The following is a 17,426-nucleotide window of genomic DNA, read 5'->3' as shown; positions in this document are numbered from 1 at the left end:
CTCTCCTCTCCTTCCTCTACAACTCTCCTCTCCCTCCTCTACAACTCTCCTCTCCTTCCTCTACAACTCTCCTCTCCTTCCTCTACAACTCTCCTCTCCATCCTCTACAACTCTCCTCTCCATCCTCTACAACTCTCCTCTCCCTCCTCTGTAACTCTCCTCTCCTTCCTCTACAACTCTCCTCTCCCTCCTCTGTAACTCTCCTCTCCCTCCTCTACAACTCTCCTCTCCCTCCTCTACAACTCTCCTCTCCTTCCTCTATAACTCTCCTCTCCTTCCTCTACAACTCTCCTCTCCCTCCTCTGTAACTCTCCTCTCCTTCCTCTACAACTCTCCTCTCCTTCCTCTACAACTCTCCTCTCCATCCTCTACAACTCTCCTCTCCATCCTCTACAACTCTCCTCTCCCTCCTCTGTAACTCTCCTCTCCTTCCTCTACAACTCTCCTCTCCCTCCTCTGTAACTCTCCTCTCCCTCCTCTACAACTCTCCTCTCCCTCCTCTACAACTCTCCTCTCCTTCCTCTATAACTCTCCTCTCCTTCCTCTACAACTCTCCTCTCCCTCCTCTGTAACTCTCCTCTCCCTCCTCTACAACTCTCCTCTCCCTCCTCTGTAACTCTCCTCTCCTGATATATATGATTATTTCTTCTCACTCACCGGATATCTTGTCATTTTCCGGCTCCGAGGCGAAGCTGTAAATGAGAAAGAAAAGTATTTTATTATACCTTCATGGACTATGTAAGAGTGGCCCCGATCCTCCTCTTCCGGGGTCCCCTGGTGGTGCTCCTGGCTCCTCCCCCTCTTCGGCGAGTGCCCAGAGGGAGGGGCTCCCGAGTCCTGCTGGGTCCATTGATACAGACAGCAGGACTTGGCCCCGCCCCCAGCTCCCGTGTCACTGGATTTGATTGACAGCAGTGGGAGCCAATGGCTCTTTCCCTTTAGGACCTGAGAGAGCGGCTGGAGCTGCTGTGCTTGTCCCCGTCGCCGGAACGATCGGGCTCAGGTAAGAAAAAAGGGGGGGGGGCTCAGGTAAGAAAAAAGGGGGGGGGCTCAGGTAAGAAAAAAGGGGGGGGGCTCAGGTAAGAAAAAGGGGGGGGGCTCATGTAAGAAAAAAGGGGGGGCTCAGGTAAGAAAAAGGGGGGGGCTCAGGTAAGAAAAGGGGGGGCTCAGGTAAGAAAAGGGGGGGGGGCTCAGGTAAGAAAAAGGGGGGGGCTCAGGTAAGAAAAAGGGGGGGGGTCAGGTAAGAAAAAGGGGGGGGGGCTCATGTAAGAAAAAAGGGGGGGCTCAGGTAAGAAAAAGGGGGGGGCTCAGGTAAGAAAAGGGGGGGCTCAGGTAAGAAAAGGGGGGGGGCTCAGGTAAGAAAAAGGGGGGGGCGCGGGGAAGAAAAAGGGGGGGGGGCTCAGGTAAGAAAAAAGGGGGGGGGCTCAGGTAAGAAAAGGGGGGGGCTCAGGTAAGAAAAAGGGGGGGGGGGCTCAGGTAAGAAAAGGGGGGGGGCTCAGGTAAGAAAAGGGGGGGGGCTGCAGCACAGAAGTTTTTTTATTTTACCGTAATGCATAGAATACAAATCTCCAGACTTTACACCTCGATCGACCAATCAGAAGTGGCCCTTGGCTTCTAACGAGCGTTTCGGAAATACTCGAACATACGATGTTCCCGAGCCTTTCCGAGTATTTCCGGCGCCCCCCACACCTCTGGCCGCATGCGGTATTGCACGCCATAGAAGTCAATGTGGAACTTATTATTTTCCTTTCCATTGACTCCTATGGGGAAATTCGCTTTGATATGAGAGCGCTTTGGATTGCAAGCGTTCTCCCGGAACGGATCATCCTCATAATCCGAGGTTCCGCCGTATATCGCGTTCAGACTCATTTTCATCTTAGTTTTGGGGGACTTTTATCTGAGAGGTTTGACCCACACATGCGATCGGAAATTCCGAAAAGAAAAGTCCGACGTGAGCTTTTGGATGGAAATTCCGACCACGTGTGTTCGGCTCCATCGGACTTCTGCTGTCGGAATTTCCGCCAACAAATGATTGAGAGCTCGGAAATTACAATCGTCTGTCGCAATTCCGACGCACAAAAATTCCGACGCATGCTCGGAAACAGTTCCACGCATGCTCGGAAGCATTGAACTTAATTTTCTCGCCTCGTCGTAGTGTTTTGTACGTCACCGGCAATCTTGACGGTCGAAAGTCCAGAGAACGTTTGTGTGACCTTTGTGTGTGCGCAAGACAAGCTTGAGCCGAATTCCGTCGCAAAAACCATCCAAGGTGTTTCCGACGGAAAATCCGATTGTGTGTGCGCGGCAGAAGACTTTTCTTCATTAACCACTTAAGACCCGGACCAAAATGCAGGTAAAGGACCCGGCCCCTTTTTGCGATTCGGCACTGCGTCGCTTTAACTGACAATTGCGCGGTCGTGCGACGTGGCTCCCAAACAAAATTGGCGTCCTTTTTTTCCCCACAAATAGAGCTTTCTTTTGGTGGTATTTGATCACCTCTGCGGTTTTTATTTTTTGCGCTATAAACAAAAATAGAGCGACAATTTTGAAAAAATCTCTATATTTTTTACTTTTTTCTATAATAAATATCCCCCAAAAAAGATATATATAAAAAATTTCCTCAGTTTAGGCCGATACGTATTCTTCTAAAAAAATCCCAATAAGCGTTTATCGATTGGTTTGCGCAAAATTTATAGCGTTTACAAAATAGGGGATAGTTTTATTGCATTTTTATTAATTATTATTTTTTTTACTTCTAATGGCGGCGATCAGCGATTTTTTTCGTGACTGCGACATTACGGCGGACACTTCGGACAATTTTGACACATTTTTGGGACCATTGTCATTTTCACAGCAAAAAAATGCATTAAAAATGCACTGATTACTGTGAAAATGACAGTTGCAGTTTGGGAGTTAACCACTAGGGGGCGCTGAAGGGGTTAATTGTGACCTCATCTGTGTTTCTAACTGTAGGGGGGTGTGGCTGTAGGTGTGACATCATTTGTATTTCTAACTGTAGGGGGGTGTGGCTGTAGGTGTGACATCATTTGTATTTCTAACTGTAGGGGGGTGTGGCTGTAGGTGTGACATCATTTGTATTTCTAACTGTAGGGGGGTGTGGCTGTAGGTGTGACATCATTTGTATTTCTAACTGTAGGGGGGTGTGGCTGTAGGTGTGACATCATTTGTATTTCTAACTGTAGGGGGTGTGGCTGTAGGTGTGACATCATTTGTATTTCTAACTGTAGGGGGTGTGGCTGTAGGTGTGACGTCATCGATTGTGTCCCCCTATAAAAGGGAACACACGATCGGTGACGCCGCCACAGAGAAGAACGAGGAAGCTGTGTTTACACACGGTTCTCCCCGTTCTTCAACTCCGGTGACCGATCGCGGGACTCCAGCGGCGATCGGGTCCGCGAGTCCCGCGGTCACGGAGCTTCAGACCGAGTCCCCACGGCTGGGCTTAAAGAGCAACGTACCTGTACATTGATGTGCCCAGCCGTGCCATTCTGCCGACGTATATCGGCGTGAAGGGGTCCTTAAGTGGTTAAGCAAAAGTAAAATTCCAATTTCATGAGAGAGAATTCACCTCCTGTGTGCGGCCGCGGCGCTCCTGGGCGAGTCTCCGGTATGCCGGGTGGCGCCGTCGTTGCCAATCTGATCTGCTGGAAAGTTGGAGGATTTGGAGATTGGCGGAATGACGATCCCGCCAAGAGATTTCCGCTTCTTCTCTGCGCCGGAGCGAAGGTTCTGCAGGGAGGAGAAGAGATCGGGGTGGTGAAGAATATCCCCCAAAAATCACGGCACCTAAAATTCTAATATCACGGGCCAGATTCACGTAGAGATACTCCGGTGTATTATCTCCTGATATCTCCTGATCCCCCATCGTATCTCTGACTTACACTGGTCCTATCTATGCGCCTCATTCATAGAATCAGATACGCATAGATAGGGCTAAGATCTGACAGTGTTACACCGTCGGATCTTATTTTTTTATTAAAAATGGCGCCGGGGGCGTTCCCGCTGATTTACACTGAATAATATGTAAATCAGCGAGATACGCAAATTCACAAACGTATACGGACCCGTCGCAGTCTTCTTACGTCGTTTCCGTAGCGCGGTACCCATCGTATACTTACCCTTTCTAAAAGCAGGCGCAGCCAATGTTAAGTATGGCCGTCGTTCCCGCGTCGAATTTGTATTTTTTTACGTAGTTTCCGTAAGTCGTTCTCGAATACGGAACTACAAAGTTTACGTACGCGTCGCAACCACTGACGTCCTAGCGACGTCAGTGGGAGCAATGCACGCCGGGAAATTTCGCGGACGGCGCCTGCGTATTTAAATCGGCGCAGGAACGCGCCTGATTTAAATATGACACTCTCCTAGCCGCGGAATTTGAATTCCGCCGGGGGAGTTAGGATCCGCCGTCGCAAGTTTGGAGGTAAGTGGTTTGTGAATTAGCCGCTTGCCTCCTAAACTTGCGGGAGCGGATCGTAATTCACGTAGATCGAGCGGATCTATAGATCCGCTGCGCTACGTGAATCTGGCCCAACATCTTCCTGTGGTGTACATTTTTATTTTTTTTGTTACATTCGTTTGGTTTTTTTTTGCATTTCTCGGAAACTCTAAAATTTAAAATTCTGAAATTCAAAAATCCAAACTTTCCGATTTTCAAATTCTGAATTTCCAAATTTCTGATTTTCTAATCCCTGATTTTTTAATTTCCTAATTTCGAATTTTTAAATTTCAAAATGTCTGAAATCGAAATTTTCTGAAACTCCAATTTCCAAATTTAGTTTCGAATTAGTTTTTTAATGAATTTTGCCAAATCCGTTAATTCCGAAATTTCTGAATTTACGAACTTTTCAATTTCATAATTTTTGGATTACCAAAATTTCGGATTTACAACATTTCAAATTTCTGAAATTCCGAAGCTCCGAAATTTCAAATCTCCGAATTTACGTGAATTTGAAATTTTGGTAATCCGAAAATTTATGAAATGAAAAAATTCGGAAATTCAGGAACGAATTCGGAACTAAACAAATTGCACGACGATGCCCTGTACACACGATCGGTTCGTCCGATGAAAACGGTCTGATGGATTTTTTCCATCAGATAACCGATGAAGCTGACTTTCATCAGTCGCGCCTACACACCATCAGTTATAAATCCGATCGTGTCAGAATGCGGATGACGTAAAAAAACAACGACGTGCTGAGATGTGCCTTACTTTAGGCGGGCGTAGCGCATCTTATATACACTACGCCGCTGTAAGTTAGAGAGGCAAGTGCAGTATTCACAAAGAACTTGCGTCCTAAGTTACGGCGGCGTAGTGTAAATGGGCCGGCATAAGCGCACGTAATTCAAAGTAGGCTGGTAGTGGGCGTGTTGTATGGTAATGAATCCTGACCCCACGTAAATGACGCGCCTAACGAACGGCGCATGCGCCGCCTGTGAACGTATCCCAATGCGCATGCTCAAAATCACGTCGCAAATAGTCAATGCTTTCGACGTGAACGTAACCTACGCCCAGCCCCATTCTGAATCGGCTTACGCAAACGACGTGAAATTCGACGGCTGTCCCGACGTCCATACTTAACATTGGCCCAGATTCAGGTACATTTGCTCATTTTTTGTGGAGGCACAGGGCAACGATTTTGCCCTGCGCCCCCGCAAATTTGCGCCGCTGCCCTCGATTCACGGAGCAGTAGCTCCGTAAATTGCGAGGGCGCGCCGGCAAAATTGCCCGGCGTAAGCGCGCGCTATGTAAATGATCCCGCCGGGGGCGGGAATCATTTAAATTAGGCGTGCTCCCACGCCGAGCGTAGAGCGCATGCACCGTCGGAAAACTTTCCTGACGTGCATTGCGGAAAATTACGTCGCAAGGACGTCATTTGCTTCAGAGTGAATGTGAATGGCGTCCAGCGCCATTCACGAATCACTTACGCAAACGACATAGATTTTAAATCTCGCGACGCGGGAATGTGGGTATCCTATAGCATTGGCTGCGCCTGCTATTAGGATGTGTAACGTTGCGCGAAACCCGACGTACGCAAACTACGTAATTTGCGTACGCAGGGCTCGTGCAACGTTGTGAATCAGTGTTAGTATGCAATTTGCATACTATACGCTGATCACAATGGGAGCGCCCCCTAGCGGCCAACGCAAGAATGCAGCCTAAAATCTGCGTGGCATAAGAGCCTTATGCCACGCAGATTTTAGGCTGCAGTCGGCGTAGCGATGTTCCTGACTCAGGAGCATTCGCTACGCCGGAGCAAGTCAGCAATTGTGCCGTGTAACCTATGGTTACACAGGCGCAATTGCTTCTTGAATCTGGGCCATTGACTGCGCCATCTTTTTGGTGGTTTATCTTTACGCCTGAAACCGCCTTACGTAAACGGCGTAGCCTACTGCGACGGGCGGGCGTACGTTCGTGAATAGGCGTATCTTGCTCATTTACATATTCTAGGCGTAAATCAACTTACACGCCCCTAGCGGCCAGCGTAAATAGACAACACTACGGCACGGATTCGGACTTACGACGGCGTATATCTACTGATCCGCCCTTCGTAAGTCTTTGTGAATCTGTCTATTACATTGTAACTTTGTATCCATTCAAGAAAACTGGAAACTTTCCTTTGGGACCCCATTGTGGGACAAACGTCTCACCTTCCCTGATCTCTCCAAACATACAAATCAAATGATACTTTTTACATTCAGGTTTTGGCGCCGCCATTCATCGCCATCCTACCTCTGTAATCGCCGGCGTTTTCTCCGTCTGTCCTCCCACGCGCTCCCCTCCATCCTCCGGGGGGTTCCTCGGCACGCCGTCCTCCTCCGGGGTCCCCAGGCGGGGTGTGGGACTCCTCTGGATGGGAGGCACAGGCTTAGTGACCGTCATCAACCTCTGGGAGGCGCTCCTGGGAACGGCGGGTCTGAGAGGCGAGTTCACCGAGTTCATGAACTCAGTCGGCGCTGTCATGGCGACAACCAGAAACATTTTACATGCGGAACATCGAGAAAGGAGAGTCCGGGATCAAACCGCAAATATTTACTGCTTTACGCTTTTTTCCATTAAATCGCACATTTTAGGCCTGAAGATTAATTAAAACCCCCAAACACTTCATTAGGACCACCTAGTAGAGCAAGGTGGACCCCCTGGTATCAGGTTGGACCCCTTTATTAGGTCCCCCTTGCTAGTAGTGGGTTGGACCCCCTTTATTAGGTCCCCCTTGCTAGTCTCGGGTTGGACCCCCTTTATTAGGTCCCCCTTGCTAGTCTCGGGTTGGACCCCCTTTATTAGGTCCCCCTTGCTAGTAGCAGGTTGGACCCCCTTTATTAGGTCCCCCTTGCTAGTCTCGGGTTGGACCCCCTTTATTAGGTCCCCCTTGCTAGTCTCGGGTTGGACCCCCTTTATTAGGTCCCCCTTGCTAGTAGCAGGTTGGACCCCCTTTATTAGGTCCCCCTTGCTAGTCTCGGGTTGGACCCCTTTATTAGGTCCCCCTTGCTAGTAGTGGGTTGGACCCCCTTTATTAGGTCCCCCTTGCCAGTAGCGGGTTGGACCCCCTTTATTAGGTCCCCCCTTGCTAGTAGTGGGTTGGACCCCCTTTATTAGGTCCCCCTTGCTAGTCTCGGGTTGGACCCCCTTTATTAGGTCCCCCTTGCTAGTCTCGGGTTGGACCCCCTTTATTAGGTCCCCCTTGCTAGTCTCGGGTTGGACCCCCTTTATTAGGTCCCCCTTGCTAGTAGCAGGTTGGACCCTCTTTATTAGGTCCTCCTTGCTAGTAGATGGTTGGACCCCCTTTATTAGGTCCCCCTTGCTAGTCTCGGGTTGGACCCCTTTATTAGGTCCCCCTTGCTAGTAGTGGGTTGGACCCCCTTTATTAGGTCCCCCTTGCCAGTAGCGGGTTGGACCCCCTTTATTAGGTCCCCCTTGCTAGTAGCGGGTTGGACCCCCTTTATTAGGTCCCCCTTGCTAGTAGAGGGTTGGACCCCCTTTATTAGGCCCCCCTTGCTAGTCTCGGGTTGGACCCTCTTTATTAGGTCCCCCTTGCTAGTAGAGGGTTGGACCCCCTTTATTAGGTCCCCCTTGCTAGTAGAGGGTTGGACCCCCTTTATTAGGCCCCCCTTGCTAGTAGCGGGTTGGACCCCCTTTATTAGGTCCCCCTTGCTAGTAGTGGGTTGGACCCCCTTTATTAGGTCCCCCTTGCTAGTAGCGGGTTGGACCCCCTTTATTAGGTCCCCCTTGCTAGTCTTGGGTTGGACCCCCTTTATTAGGTCCCCCTTGCTAGTAGTGGGTTGGACCCCCTTTATTAGGTCCCCCTTGCTAGTAGCGGGTTGGACCCCCTTTATTAGGTCCCCCTTGCTAGTAGTGGGTTGGACCCCCTTTATTAGGTCCCCCTTGCTAGTAGCGGGTTGGACCCCCTTTATTAGGTCCCCCTTGCTAGTCTTGGGTTGGACCCCCTTTATTAGGTCCTCCTTGCTAGTAGTGGGTTGGACCCCCTTTATTAGGTCCTCCTTGCTAGTAGCGGGTTGGACCCCCTTTATTAGGTCCCCCTTGCTAGTAGCGGGTTGGACCCCCTTTATTAGGTCCCCCTTGCTAGTAGCAGGTTGGACCCCCTTTATTAGGTCCCCCTTGCTAGTAGCGGGTTGGACCCCCTTTATTAGGTCCTCCTTGCTAGTAGCGGGTTGGACCCCCTTTATTAGGTCCCCCTTGCTAGTAGCGGGTTGGACCCCCTTTATTAGGTCCCCCTGATTAATGAAGATCCAACGATATCCCTCTCCCTCCCGCATGCGCAGTGATACCCAACAAGTTGGGGGATGTAAGTGCCCCCAGCTTATCCCTTTATGTTCTTAGCTGTGTGTACACGGGTGGGGGGGGGGGCACTTTACACATAACTTTATTGCCATCTTCTAGGGGGTTACTAGCCCACCATGTGATAGCACACGGGAAAGAGAGGTCTTCACCTCTGGACCCCACTGAAGCTGATCAAGTGCAGATTGTGCTTGATCATCTTCTTCCCCAGAAAGAACTGCGGGGGAGACATCGCTCCATTCCACCGGCCAAAGCCCACCATGCCCACAGGAGCAGAAGCGGAGCCTTGGCTATATGGTGGGCATAGGCGTGCGCAGTGGGGGTGTCAGGTGTGCCCGGGCACACCCGAACCAACCTATGCACTATCACCATCCATTGTATCATCCAGTGTACAGACGTGTGCCGGACAAATGGGACCCACTGTGCCCTGTCACACCCTACACACCCTGAGTGATCAATACTCCAACCCCCTCACCCTCTCTCTCTCTTACCCCCCTCACCCTCTCTCTCTCTTACCCCCCTCACCCTCCCCTCTCTCTTACCCCCCTCACCCTCCCCTCTCTCTTACCCCCCTCACCCTCCCCTCTCTCTTACCCCCCTCACCCTCTCTCTCTCTTACCCCCCTCACCCTCCCCTCTCTCTTACCCCCCCCTTACCTCTCTCTTACCCCCTCACCCTCCTCTCTCTCTTACCCCTCACCCTCCCCTCTCTATTACCCCCTCACTCTCCCCTCTCTCTTACCCCCCTCACCCTCTCTCTCTCTTACCCCCCTCACCCTCCCCTCTCTCTTACCCCCCCTTACCTTTCTCTTACCCCCTCACCCTCCTCTCTCTCTTACCCCTCACCCTCCCCTCTCTATTACCCCCTCACTCTCCCCTCTCTATTACCCCCTCACTCTTCCCTCTCTATTACCCCCTCACCCTCCCCTCTCTCTTACCCCCCTCCCCTCTCTTTTACCCCCCTCCCCTCTCTCTTACCCCACTCACCCTCCCCTCTCTCTTACCCCCTCACCCTCCCCTCTCTCTCACCCCCTTCTCCCTCTCTCTCTCTCTCTCTCTCTCTCTCTCTCTCTCTCTCTCTCTCCCTGACCAATTCTGCCACAAGACGTAAAATGTATTAAACACAAAATCTCTTTAAATGAGTGTGTTTGTCTGAATATATATATATATATACACACGTATGTGTTTGAGTTGTGGGGTGCACACCCTAATGCAATAGGCCGCGCCCCCCTATGATGGTGGGGTAGTCGGGTTGGGGAGTGGTATGTGGGGGGGAGGGGTATATAATGGAAGTGACCAGAAAGCCAACAATCAGATGACAGATGTAAGCAGAGCCCCAGCTTTGTACCCCCCCCCCCCCCCTCACTACCAGCCGACATTTATACACGGCACTGGAGGAGAAGTGGATGAGGAGACCTGTCCTGGAAGTGTAAGGAGGAGGCCATTGCTGAACTGCTGACCTCTCTGATGAAGTCTCCATTGCCCTTCAATATTCTGACAACCCTGAAGAAGTCTCCATTGCCCTTCAATATTCTGACAACCCTGAAGAAGTCCTCATTGCCCTTCAACATTCTGACAACCCTGAAGAAGTCCAACCCTGAAGAAGTCCCCTTCAATATTCTGACAACCCTGAAGAAGTCCTCATTGCCCTTCAATATTCTGACAACCCTGAAGAAGTCTCCATTGCCCTTCAATATTCTGACAACCCTGAAGAAGTCCTCATTGCCCTTCAATATTCTGACAACCCTGAAGAAGTCTTCATTGCCCTTCAATATTCTGACAACCCTGAAGAAGTCCTCATTGCCCTTCAATATTCTGACAACCCTGAAGAAGTCTTCATTGCCCTTCAATATTCTGACAACCCTGAAGAAGTCTTCATTGCCCTTCAATATTCTGACAACCCTGAAGAAGTCTTCATTGCCCTTCAATATTCTGACAACCCTGAAGAAGTCTCCATTGCCCTTCAATATTCTGACAACTCTGAAGAAGTCTCCATCGCCCTTCAATATTCTGACAACCCTGAAAAAGTCCTCATTGCCCTTCAATATTCTGACAACCCTGAAGAAGTCTTCATTGCCCTTCAATATTCTGACAACTCTGAAGAAGTCTCCATTGCCCTTCAATATTCTGACAACTCTGAAGAAGTCTCCATTGCCCTTCAATATTCTGACAACTCTGAAGAAGTCTCCATTGCCCTTCAATATTCTGACAACCCTGAAGAAGTCTCCATTGCCCTTCAATATTCTGACAACCCTGAAGAAGTCTGCTGACCCGGGGTTTTGGCTTGGCTTTCTAATATGGATGCTCCTCCTGGGATGGTGCCTCAGTAAGTACAGTTTCCTTAGACAGCCAGGCACCTAGCATTCTCACCCCTCAGACAGCCAGGCACCTAGCATTCTCACCCCTCAGACAGCAAGGCACCTAGCATTCTCACCCCTCAGACAGCCAGGCACCTAGCATTCTCACCCCTCAGACAGCCAGGCACTTAGCATTCTCACCCCTCAGACAGCCAGGCACCTAGCATTCTCACCCCTCAGACAGCCAGGCACTTAGCATTCTCACCCCTCAGACAACCAGGCACCTAGCATTCTCACCCCTCAGACAACCAGGCACCTAGCATTCTCACCCCTCAGACAGCCAGGCACTTAGCATTCTCACCTCCTCTGGCACTGGAGCTCTCAGACATCTTCCGTTTCAGTTTGTCTTTCAGCCGGGCCGTCTCCAGGGCGGCGCTGTCCACCTCCTCGCGCCTCTGGTTCCTAAAAAGGGGGTCACTTTTACCCTCCAAGTCCAGCGGTGGGGGCAGAATGTCCGTCTGAAGGTCGTCTCCACCCCACAGGTAGGACCTCTTCATCTGGAGGCTCAGGGAGGGCTGGAGAGCAGCTGGAGACCAGAAAACAACGTGTCACTACAGATCTCCCGACCCCCAGATCTCCCCACCCCAGACCTCCCGACCCCCAGATCTCCCGACCCCCGGATCTCCCGACCCCCCGGATCTCCCAACCCCAGACCTCCCGACCCCCAGATCTCCCGACCCCCGGATCTCCCGACCCCCCGGATCTCCCGACCCCCGGATCTCTCGACCCCCAGATCTTCCGACCCCCGGATCTCCCGACCCCCGGATCGCCCCACCCCCGGATCTCCCGAACTCCCAGATCTCCCGACCCCCAAATCTCCCGAACCCCGGATCTCCCGAACCCCAAATCTCCCGAACCCCAAATCTCCCGAACCCCGGATCTCCCGAACCCCCAAATCTCCCAAACCCCCATATCTCCCCACCCCCAGATCTCCCGAACCCCGGATCTCCCGAACCCCGGATCTCCCGACCCCCAAATCTCCCGAACCCCCGGATCTCCCGACCCCCAGATCTCCCGACCCCCGGATCTCCCGACCCCCACATCTCCCGTCCCCCAGATCTCCCGACCCCCACATCTCCCGACCCCCAAATCTCCCCACCCCCGGATCTCCCGACCCCCAGATCTCCCGACCCCAGATCTCCCTACCCCCAGATCTCCCGACCCCCAAATCTCCCGACCCCCGGATCTCCCGAACCCCGGATCTCCCGACCCCCAAATCTCCCGACCCCCAGATCTCCCGACCCCCAGATCTCCCGTCCCCCAGATCTCCGGACCCCCACATCTCCGGACCCCCACATCTCCCGACATCCAGATCTCCCGACCCCCAGATCTCCCGACCCCCAAATCTCCCGACCCCAGATCTCCCGACCCCCAAATCTCCCGACCCCCAGATCTCCCGACCCCCGGACCCCAGATCTCCCGACCCCCATCCCCCAGATCTCCCGACCCCCGGATCTCCCGAACCCCCAGATCTCCCATCCCCCAGATCTCTCGACCCCCAGATCTCTCGACCCCCAGATCTCCCGACCCCCAGATCTCCCGACCCCCCCAAATCTAAATCTCCCAACCCCCCCAAATCTCCCAACCCCCCAGATCTCCTGACCCCAGATCTCCCGACCCCCCCAGATCTCCCGACCCCCCCAGATCTCCCGACCCCCCCAGATCTCCCGTCCCCCAGATCTCCCGACCCCCCCAAATCTCCCGTCCCCCAGATCTACCGACCCCCCCAGATCTCCCGACCCCCCAGATCTCCCGACCCCCCCAGATCTCCCATCCCCCCAGATCTCCCGACCATTGTACACACCTGGGTCAGCTCCAGCCCAGCGGTTTCCGTACAGCTGCAGGTTGGAATCCCCGTTGCGTAGAGACGCGAATCCTCCTCCGGGTTTCATCTTGGGAACGCTGCCGCAGTACACAGCAATGGGGGCCCGAAACTTGGCTGGCGTAGGAAATAAACAGAACGTTACCATAGAAACCAAGTTTCCTATCAGTCAGCAATATACATGAATCCCATCGAAAGCCCCACCCTGTTCACCCAAGTCAGCCCCTTTCCAACCTTCTTACCCCAGAGGAACCCCTGGGAATAATTCATTAGATCTGAGGGAACCCCCCGCTAAAATGTGTTCATTGGTGGTCAGTGGGAACAATGCCCCCCCCCCCCCCATACAATGGGGGTGCTCAGAATGCCACCCTACCAGACAGCTTAAATCAACGTTGGTGTTCACTCTGCCAAATGGCATCAGACCTGGAATGATGTGGGCAGTGGGCGCCGTCAGATAGAAAGACGACCAGCTCAAGAAACCCCTAAAAAATGTCTGGAGGAACCCTAGAGGAGGGTGACAGGGAGGGGCCGTCCCCAAACTCCTCCCACAATGCTGGGAGAATGAAATTGTCCAAAATGTCTTGGTGTGTCTGACACCTTAGGAGTTCCCTTCACTGGAACTAAGGGGCCAAACTCCACCCCTGAGGGACCAAACCCCACCCCTGAGTGGCCAGGCCCAACCCCTGAGGGGCCAAACTCCACCCCTGAGGGACTAAACCCAGGATGAACTTGACTGGCCTGGAAAATCAGAGTACACAGAGCACACAATCAGAATACACACAGCACACAAGCAGTGTACACATTGCAAACTTAGAGGACACACAGAAAACACCCAAAGCACACAGACTGACCGATCATTCAGAGCACAGAGAGTCCACAAAGAACACAAACAGCACAGAGCACACCCAGTACACAGAGCACACACAGTACACACAATACACAGAGCACACACAGTACACACAATACACAGAGCACACACAGTACAACGAGCACACACAGTACACAGAGCACACACAGTACACACAATACACAGAGCACACACAGTACACACAATAAACAGAGCACACACAGTACACACAATACACAGAGCACACACAGTACAACGAGCACACACAATACACAGAGCACACACAGTACACACAATACACAGAGCACACACAGTACAACGAGCACACACAATACACAGAGCACACACAGTACACACAATAAACAGAGCACACACAGTACACACAATACACAGAGCACACACAGTACACAGAGCACACACAGAGCACACACAGTACACAGAGCACACATAGTACACACAATACACAGAGCACACACAGAGCACACACAGTACACAGAGCACACATAGTACACACAATACACAGAGCACACAGAGTACACATAGTACACAGTACACAGAGCACACATAGTACACAGAGCACACAGTACACGGAGCACACACAGTACACAGAGCACACAACTCCAAAGAAGTCGCACCTTGCTAATATATGGAAATCATCGGACTGAAGTCCCCCCCAGGCATCTTTATACATTGGGGTCACCTGGTTACCTGCAGTATAATCATTGTGGGTCATTCTGGAGGGTGTGGGACTTCCTGTCATCGCCAGCGGAGTTCTTCCTTTTATTGTGTCCTTCCATAAATTCCTGTAAAGGGAAAAGATGGGGGAGGGGTCACCATGATGTCATTATCAGGTATATAGAAGAAAGCTATACAGCCCAGAGAGGGGGGGGGGACCAGTCACCCCCAACATTCCGATGTATGAGAAACCCCAACAATCATCTTCTCTAATGCCTATATACAAAAACAAATCTCCTGCGCTCTGGCATTTTCGGGAAGGGCTATGAGATGGTGCAGTTCAATTAAAAGTTATCTTCTAGAGTCTTGCAGCCCTCCTCAGAATCGTGGGAATTCATAGAACTATAAAGGAGAGGCACTGCAGACCACTAAGCTCTGAAGAAAGGGGTACGCCCCTGAAACGCGTCAGCTGTAACATTGACTATTGGTTCAAACGATTATTCGTGTTCCACTGATGTTGCTGGACATCTGCTGTACTCATTTTAAAGCCTGATTTTAACTCCAATTTTGTGAGTATAACTATTGATTTTAATATTTGAATAAATTCATTTTATCAGTATCACACTAGGTCGGTGCGCCCTCCGCTCTTTTTTTCTCTTCTCTAATGCCTTCCATTCCGGTCTGTTATTATATTTTATATATTCCACTGATCTGTTCCCATTGATCCTTCCAGAAATCATGTGACCTGATAACTTCCTGTCTTCTCTACCTGTGCTGACTGCTATCAGTTACATTGATCTCAACTTTGAGGACTACGCTCTTATGTAACGGAAATTAGGAAATGTTTTGTAAATATTTTCCAGGATTTCCGTTTCAAATTTCCGGCTTAGGAAGAGATTCTTCATCTGTATATTTCTCTATATCTGTATATCTATATCTCTATATTTCTCTATATCTGTATATATCTCTATATCTGTATATCTATATCTCTATATCTGTATATTTCTCTATATCTCTCTATATCTGTATATATCTCTATATCTGTATATCTGTATATCTCTATATCTGTATATCTATATCTCTATATCTGTATATTTCTCTATATCTCTCTATATCTGTATCTCTCTCTATATCTGTATATTTCTCTATATCTCTCTATATCTGTATCTCTCTCTATATCTGTATATATCTCTATATATCTGTATCTCTATATATCTGTATATCTCTATATATCTGTATATCTCTATATATCTGTATATCTCTATATCTGTATATCTCTATATATCTCTCTATATCTGTATATATCTCTCTATATCTGTATATATCTCTATATATCTGTATACCTCTATATATCTGTATATCTGTATATCTCTATATCTGTATATCTATATATATCTCTCTATATCTGTATATATCTCTATATATCTGTATATCTCTATATCTGTATATCTCTACATATCTGTCTATATCTGTATATATATCTGTATATCTCTATATATCTCTATATCTATATATATCTCTCTATATCTGTATATCTCTATATATCTGTGTATATATATCTGTATCTCTATATATCTGTATATCTCTCTATATCTGTATATCTCTATATATCTCTATATCTGTATATCTCTATATCTGTATATCTCTATATCTATATATCTGTATATCTGTATCTCTCTATATCTGTATCTCTATATCTGTATATATCTATACGCTTTGAGGATTATCTCTGGAGATTTGCACTTCGATGTGATTAGGAAATCTCTATTGAAGTGTCTGCTAAGAGGAAGAGTGCGTGTCGGAGAGATCTGCGGGATTATTGATTATTACATCAGATACAAGACTTCTCCTGATTGGTCTCCACACCCGGATCACGTCTCCAATCCCTACAGACTCCGATCTCATGTCACACATATCGGGGATCTACTTCTTCCCTTCTAATGTACTCTTTGGTCGCTTTCAATGAACCAATCAAATCAAATCAATCAATCAATGAGCCAAACCATAATGTTAGGCACACGATCAGTTAAACCGATGAGAATGGTCTGATGGACCGTTTTCATCGATCAAAACCGATCGTGTGTGGGCCCCATAGGTTATTTATCCATCGGTTAACCACTTAAGCCCCGGTCCTTTAGGCAGCTAAATGCCCAGGCCGGGTTTTGCGATTCGGCACTGCGTCGCTTTAACAGACAATTGCGCGGTTGTGCGACGTGGCTCCCAAGCAAAATTGGCGTCCTTTTTTCCCCACAAATAGAGCTTTATTTTGGTGGTATTTGATCACCTCTGCGTTTTTTATTTTTTGCGCTATAAACAAAAATAAAGTGACAATTTTGAAAAAAATTCAATATTTTTTACTTTTTGCTATAATAAATATCCCCCAAAAACATATATAAAATGTTTTTTTCCTCAGTTTAGGCCGATACGTATTATTCTACCTATTTTTGGGAAAAAAAATTGTAATAAGCGTTTATCGGTTGTTTGCGCAAAATTTACAGCGTTTACAAAATAGGGGATGGTTTTATTGCATTTTTTTTTTATTATTTATTTTTACTACCAATGGCGGCGATCAGCGATTTTTTTCATGACTGCGACATTATGGCGGACACTTCGGACAATTTTGACACATTTTTGGGACCATTGTCATTTTCACAGCAAAAAAATGCATTTAAATTGCACTGATTACTGTGATCATGACAGTTGCAGTTTGGGAGTTAACCACAGGGGGCGCTGTAGGAGTTAGGGTTCACCTAGTGTGTGTTTACAACTGTAGGGGGGTGTGGCTGTAGGAATGACGTCATTGATTGTGTCTCCCTATAAAAGGGATCACTCGATCGATGCGCCGCCACAGTGAAGCACGGGGAAGCCGTGTTTACATACATCTCTCCCCGTTCTTCAGCTCCGGGGAGCG

The 17,426-nt window shown here is 49.4% G+C and overlaps 1 protein-coding gene across 2 annotated transcripts in view; it reads right to left on the bottom strand.

The window, feature by feature from the left end:
* TOGARAM2 (TOG array regulator of axonemal microtubules 2) overlaps positions 1-17,426 on the bottom strand; it is a 109,346-nt gene that overhangs the window by 52,216 nt on the left and 39,704 nt on the right. For both annotated transcript variants that reach the window (XM_040351861.1, XM_040351860.1), the window contains exons 2-7: positions 14,549-14,643; positions 12,976-13,110; positions 11,473-11,697; positions 6,752-6,975; positions 3,590-3,750; positions 658-692 (exon numbers count right to left, since the gene is read on the bottom strand). In XM_040351861.1, the coding sequence (XP_040207795.1) occupies positions 658-692; positions 3,590-3,750; positions 6,752-6,975; positions 11,473-11,697; positions 12,976-13,110; positions 14,549-14,600 (832 nt within the window). In that variant the 5' untranslated portion in view covers positions 14,601-14,643. The remainder of the gene's footprint in view (positions 1-657; positions 693-3,589; positions 3,751-6,751; positions 6,976-11,472; positions 11,698-12,975; positions 13,111-14,548; positions 14,644-17,426) is intronic.

The sequence above is a fragment of the Rana temporaria genome, chromosome 4, assembly GCF_905171775.1.
Source record: "Rana temporaria chromosome 4, aRanTem1.1, whole genome shotgun sequence".
NCBI lineage: Eukaryota > Metazoa > Chordata > Amphibia > Anura > Ranidae > Rana > Rana temporaria.
This window is presented reverse-complemented; position numbering and strand designations above follow the sequence as displayed.